This window comes from Triticum aestivum, chromosome 3B, assembly GCF_018294505.1.
Source record: "Triticum aestivum cultivar Chinese Spring chromosome 3B, IWGSC CS RefSeq v2.1, whole genome shotgun sequence".
Classification (NCBI taxonomy): Eukaryota; Viridiplantae; Streptophyta; class Magnoliopsida; order Poales; family Poaceae; genus Triticum; species Triticum aestivum.
Window position 1 is genome coordinate 2,605,260 of NC_057801.1, and position 6,771 is coordinate 2,612,030.

General features: G+C 43.8%; 1 protein-coding gene across 1 annotated transcript; it reads left to right on the top strand.

The window, feature by feature from the left end:
* Positions 1 to 2,735: 2,735 nt before the first annotated feature.
* Positions 2,736 to 5,981, top strand: LOC123068163 (subtilisin-like protease SBT3.9). Its single transcript, XM_044490644.1, has 9 exons — positions 2,736 to 2,881; positions 2,989 to 3,178; positions 3,260 to 3,418; positions 3,534 to 4,150; positions 4,264 to 4,337; positions 4,421 to 4,684; positions 4,790 to 4,907; positions 5,018 to 5,189; positions 5,296 to 5,981. Exons 1-9 carry the CDS (start codon positions 2,768 to 2,770, stop codon positions 5,841 to 5,843), a joined length of 2,256 nt encoding a protein of 751 aa, XP_044346579.1. The 5' UTR covers positions 2,736 to 2,767; the 3' UTR covers positions 5,844 to 5,981.
* Positions 5,982 to 6,771: the final 790 nt, after the last annotated feature.

The window sequence follows — 6,771 nt, forward strand, 5'->3', positions numbered from 1 at the left end:
ACGTACGAATGATCACATTTCGTGGTTGTTGCTCGTAGCCGCTTGTTTCTTAGTTTAGTGTTAACCACCACATTTGTACATTCTTTGTTAACATATGACCTAATCAATGTGCAGGCGTTGTCATGTGTTGCTACCTACCACTGAATTTGTTTTTCCAAATAATGTATTGTCCTGCGACAATGACCACATTCCAATTTCATGAATTGACAAATGTCTACGATGTGTACTTTTAATATTGGAGATCTTACCATATTTTTGTGAACTTAATTAAACTTAAACAGGTTTGTCTTAAATCAAACATATAACTTAACTTAATTTGGAATAGAAGGGGGGGTGGGCTAGGGGTGGGGTGCTATCGCCTAAGATTAATTTCTTGAGCTAATTCAATATTATTTACATAGCCGTTGATTTTTTAAAGGTATAGCCATTGATTTTTTAAAGGTGTAGCCGTTAATCAATCTGGTGCACCAATAATCCAAAGAAAAACAAACATGTATGCTGTCACTGGATTCCCACAGGCACCGAGTTCTCACTCTTTATTGACCTGACTCTTGAACGGGTATTGAAAAAACAGACGTGTGGGAGTTGGTTCATGTAAATTCACGGACGTAAGAGATGGTTCGATATGATGTGACTTAATTTGAAACTTTTGACCAGAGAAAAAATATTCAGATTTGGTCAAATTAGCTTAATCCATTCGCAGTGAGTGAACATATGATTCATTCGTGCGCGTACAAATGATTGCATTTTTTCACTGTCATAACTCCATGCTTCTTAGTTAAGTGTTAGTCACCAAATGTGTGTACACTTTCCCTTCTTCTTCCTCCATGCGTGCTGATCACCGTGTAGCTTTGGTGGTGCTACTGCTTTGCCTTTGCATGTTGTCATGTAGAGTACATGCAGGATTGTCTCTCAAGGTAATTAATTAGTTATAGTGCTCGGTCGGAGTTTGTATATATATGGAGATATCACGTAGGCAAAACTCGCCAGGAGAGCTGGACTCCGGCGTCGGATGGAAACACTTTATATACGTCAGCGGTTGAGTGAAACACACACACACACACACATGTTCTGTAGCGTGTCTTGAAAAGGTATTGCAAACAAACGTGTGGAAGTTGGTTGATGTAGATGCGCGCATGTGGTATAAAAGGTGTTTGACATGATTTGACTGGAGCTTTCAATAGGAGAAAATATATTTGGATTTGATCAGGTCTGGAACTTCTCCATAACCGATATGTCTGAACTGGACATGTGATCCAAACATTATAAATAAAGTATATATTTTCTACCAACCAGTTGCCATATAAATAAACATTATTATTAGTTCAACGTAACTATATGTAATGTTGCACACGTCAAATTAACTATCGGCTGATTGGGCCTAGCTACCTTTGAAGTAGCTTCTAGATGCAGTGGATTAGACTAATTCCACGCACTAATTCAACATGTTATTTAAAAAATATCATTAATCAACCTGGTGCACCAAGAACCCACAAAAGATTGACATGTATGATATCACTGGATCGCACCCCGTGCATCCATCCATCATCTGTCGTTCCTTTGAGATTTGTGCCATGTTTTTTTTTGCCAAGTTTGTCTTGTTTCAATATGTATTATTTAATGATGTTTAGTTGTGGTTTTTTGCTTGTTTCAAAGTGGATCATAATATTTCATTGTGTGTTAGAAAATCCACTCCGAAACAAGTGCACTCTTCTTATCTGTAAACATTATGATAAACTTCGAAACGACAAAAAGAAGACCCGACGACACACTAATAACAGTATAAAACGAAACAAATCTTGTCACAAATTAGAAAATCTGTCACGAATCTTAAAGCAGCGACGGACGATCGATGCATGCATGGCAAAATATGATTTTTCGGTGCGGGAGCTTCATAAAGCTTGACCGGCGCGAGCAAGTCCTAAAAATTTATTGAAACAAATGGTGTGGTAAAATATTCTCTTTGGATTTTATCAGCTTTGGAACTCACCCTGCAGTGATATATTTGAACTGTTTATGTAAACTTCAAACGGGATAAATAGGTTCAAGTGCGGCAATCCTTAGTATGCCGTGTTTGTTTGGGCTTATGATTTTAGCTTTTGCAGGTTTCCCACTTTGGCTAAAAGCCAAAAATGCTGCCATTTAGGGGCTTTCGGCTTTGGCTTTTGGCTTATACCATCACATAACAATATTGATTTATAGCCCCCGCAAAAATAAAATATTGATTTATAAGCCAAAAGCCCCTATTTATGAGCTTTTTTGGCTTTTAAGCCAAAGTGGAAAAGCTACAAAAGCTGAAGTATAAGACAAGGAAATAGGGACGTAGTTGTTCAATAGGGTTTTGTTAATCGGTTTGTGAAAGAGAGTCGACCGCGTCCAAGGGATTGCATTTTCTCAATGTTACCCATCACCGCGTCCTTCTTAGTTTAGTGTTAACCACCACATGCCAATTAGTAAAAGAGATGACTCAATCAATGCTTACCTTGCCTGTGTGTTATTGACATGGCTACGCATCTCGGTCAATGGTAGGTCAGGGGTGCTTTGGCTTTGGTTTCAGAAAGCTCCTGTAAAAGACTAGGTGGCGGTCTAATTCTTCAATGGAAGATGTTGAGAAGGCTCGTTTGCTTTACAAAAGGGAGAAGCAGGGGTGAGGGTTGGAACAGAGGACCAGTTCTAACGCGCGGCATAAAACCACTATAAATTCATACTGCAGTACCACAGACGAGACCCATCACATTACACATTACATCTCAGAACCAAGAGAGCAATGGAAAAGGGATTCCTATCTTCTTCCTCCTCGCGCGCTCATCACCGTGTAGCATGGGTGCTGCTTTGCCTTTGCATGATGCTATGCAGAGTGCACGGAGGATCATCGCGCAAGGTAATTAATCAAGCAAGCAAGTTTCGGGAGTTGATTTAGTTAACGGTGGCGCTCCAGGCTTTAGCTAACCCACCTTTGCATGCACTCATGCGTCTATATATGTTTAGGTCTACATAGTTTACCTCGGCGAAGTAAAGCATGGGCACCCCGACCATGTCGTGGCTTCGCACCATGACATGCTCACCACGCTTCTCGGAAGCAAGGAAGAATCTATGGCCTCCGTGGTGTACAACTACAAGCACGGCTTCTCAGGCTTCGCCGCCATGCTTACACCGGAACAAGCAAAGCAACTTACAGGTTGGGACTCATCGTATGTCAAGCTCGATCAGTCCTGCTTGCATGACAATTTCTTATGTGACGCATGTGTGATTCATGCAGAGTTTCCGGAGGTCATCAGTGTTGAACCAAATAGAAGGCACAAGGCGAGCACCACGCGGAGCTGGGACTTTCTTGGGCTCAACTACCAGATGTCTGGCAGTGGGCTTCCCCACGGAACCAACTACGGAGAGGATGTCATTATCGGAGTGATTGACAGTGGTTAGTATTATTAATTTCATGTTAGACCGAGCCAATCACTCCCATTTTATTTTTTGCCAATACACCCTCTTTTTAATTTGGCACCATGTCTTTCTTACACAAACCGACTAATCAGGGATCTGGCCGGAGTCACGAAGCTTTAGCGACCAAGGATACCCACCGATACCGTCAAGGTGGAAAGGGATGTGCCAACTAGGGCCAGACTGGGACAAGAACAACTGCAGCCGCAAGATCATCGGCGCACGGTTCTACAGCGCAGGACTTCCTGACGAGGTCCTCAAGACGGACTCGCTCTCACCTCGTGACTATGGCGGCCACGGCACGCATTGTGCATCCACTGCGGCGGGCTCGGCCGTGCAGGCGGCCAGCTTCAACGGCCTCGCCAAGGGGGTTGCACGGGGAGGCGCACCACACGCTCGCATAGCGGTCTACAAGACCTTATGGGGCGCCAAAGGCGTTGGCTATACGTCAGCATTTCTTGCTGCCATCGATGATGCAATCCATGATGGTGTGGACGTGCTATCATTGTCTGTCGGATTCCCGGACGAGAACTCGTTCGGTGCCCTGCATGCGGTTCAGAAGGGGATCACCGTGGTGTACGCGGGTGGGAACGACGGACCTAGGCCTCAAACCCTTGAGAACACTTCACCGTGGGTCATCACCGTGGCAGCGAGCAAGGTTGATCGGTCATTTCCGACGGCGATCACACTAGGAAACAACCAGCATATACTGGTAAGCATACGTGTGTGACTGAGAAAAGCTCCGGAAAATCACAAGCTCAAATGTTCCGGTGTGTTTATATTCCTATTCGTGAACAAACTCTGCCTGGCTATTTCTTTTTGTAGGGTCAGTCCCTCAACTACCACGTGGTGAACTCATCGGCCGGGAGCAGCCGTTTCACAGGCCTTGTGTCAGACGAGTAAGTAAATCAAGTTACATGTTAGTTTTTTAATATCTATAGGTCAATTCTGACGCAGACTTCATTTTTCTTTCTGTATGTAGATGTACCATAGCATCTCTTAATGCCACTGCCATGGACGTGAAAGGGAAAATCCTGCTCTGTTCTCCCTTGCCAGAAGATCCATTGGCGATCGCCCCAGGGATCACTTTCAACAACGCGTTACAATATGTCCGGAATGGCGGGGGATCCGGACTTATTTTCGCTCAATATACAACAGACCTTTTAGGTGTTTGCCAAGGCATAGCCTGCGTCATCGTGGACCTTGACACTGGCAAGAAGATCAAAAAATACATCCTTGGCACAAGGTACGATCATAGGCGCACTACCCAATTTCATTACATTTAATTTGTTGCAGCTGCATTGAGTCTATCCCTTCTGATTAATAGACATTTTCATTTGTAACTAAGCAGCTCTCCCATGGCAAAGATCGAACTGGCACGCACCGTTATCGGGAAAGAGATATCCGCACCAAAAGTGGCCTCCTTCTCCTCTAGAGGTCCATCACCTGATTACCCCGAAATTATCAAGGTACATACAATACAAACGTAGCAACAGTGGACTAGCGAGCCATTACCAAGCCTATCATCAGCACATCCTTGTATCAGCTTTTCTCTCACACTTTCTTCCTTCTTCAATAGCCTGACATAGCTGCACCGGGAGCCAACATCTTGGCAGCAGTGCGAAATTCCTATGTATTTATGTCTGGAACGTCAATGGCAACCCCACACGTAGCTGGCATCGCCGCACTGTTGAAAGCTCAGCACCCAGACTGGTCTCCTGCGGCGATTAAATCGGCCATCATAACCTCCGGTAAGAGGACTGCAGCTAGCCATTGCCTTGAGATCATCCAATTCCTAGTTCACCAGTTTGTGACTTTTTTTTACCTTTGTTTTGTTGTTTCTGCCTTGTGATGAAGCCCATGTAACCGACGAGCGTGGCATGCCGATACTGGCAGAAGGGCTGCCTCGAAAAATCGCTGACCCATTCGACTACGGTGGCGGGAACATCAATCCTGGTGGCGCGACCGATCCCGGTCTGGTTTATGACATCGATCCCCGTGACTACAACAAATTCTTTGGGTGCACCATCATCAGGAGGGCGAACGTGAGTTGCGACGCGACAGCATTACCAGCATATCACCTGAACCTGCCCTCTATCGCGATCCCTGAGCTGAGGCATCCAATCACCGTGTGGAGGACAGTGACAAACGTCGGTGAGGTCAACTCCGTGTACCACGCAGAAGTGCAGAGCCCGGCTGGAGTCAGGATGGAGGTTGAGCCGCCGGTGCTCTTGTTCGACGCCATGAACAAAGTTCATACGTTTAAGGTGAAGTTGTCGCCTATGTGGAAGCTGCAAGGGGACTACACCTTCGGCAGCATTACGTGTCATAAGGAACAGAAGGCTGTGAGGATTCCTGTTGCTGCCCGAATTACAATTCAGGACTTTTATGCGGATGTTGCATAAATCACTCGAGGTGCAACATAAGTGCATGAAATTATGCTCTTGATTTGTACAACAGTGAATAAGAACAGTAAATGGATATAAATTCTTTATAATGGCTGTCCCGGGGCCACTTTTGATACTCATTAGCCTAGAAAGAAATTTATCTTGTCGGAAGGCATTACTTATGTGGCATGTAGTTAATAAGAAGAGAGGTGTTTTAAGTAAGATAATACATTACCATCATGTAGCACTTCCTAAGATAAAATTAGTGTACAAGCTAATAAATACAACCACCTATGACGCTATGTCTATGTTACTCCCAACTATGAAAGTAGTAATATAGACTAGTATCATATGCATGACACTAGTGTAAGTTACTCCCCACTATGACTAGCCTAAAAAGTGAATCGGATAGAGTGTTGACAAGAACAAATTAACCATGCATATGATTACTAGTCAGAAGATTGTAACATTTGACTCTTTAATTATCCTTAATTTTCATGGGTATCTGGTTTGATTAATACTAGATACGAGATCTTTTTCACCGGATAGAGTGTTGAGAACCAAGGAACCAATGAAAACATTCAAAAACACATTTAAAAGAAAAAACTAGAAAAAACGTTTGAAAACCGACGAAAATTGTAAAGCATACACACATAAAAGTAAGAAAAGACGAAAACTGTAAAGCATATACACACCAATCGCGGTGGGAGAGTTATGTACGTATGATCTAGTCACGTCCAAATGATTGCATTTCCTCGTTGTTGCTCATAGCCGCCTGTTTCTTAGTTTAGTGTTAACCTCCACATACGCTGTTTATTTAATGGAAGACCGACCTAATGCATGCTTAATTATCCCTGCCTTATAAAACTGGCACTGGAGTGATCAGGAGTGGCCCTGTGGGGGGTGGGGCAGACGCGGCATGCACCTGTTATAAATTAGATGACAC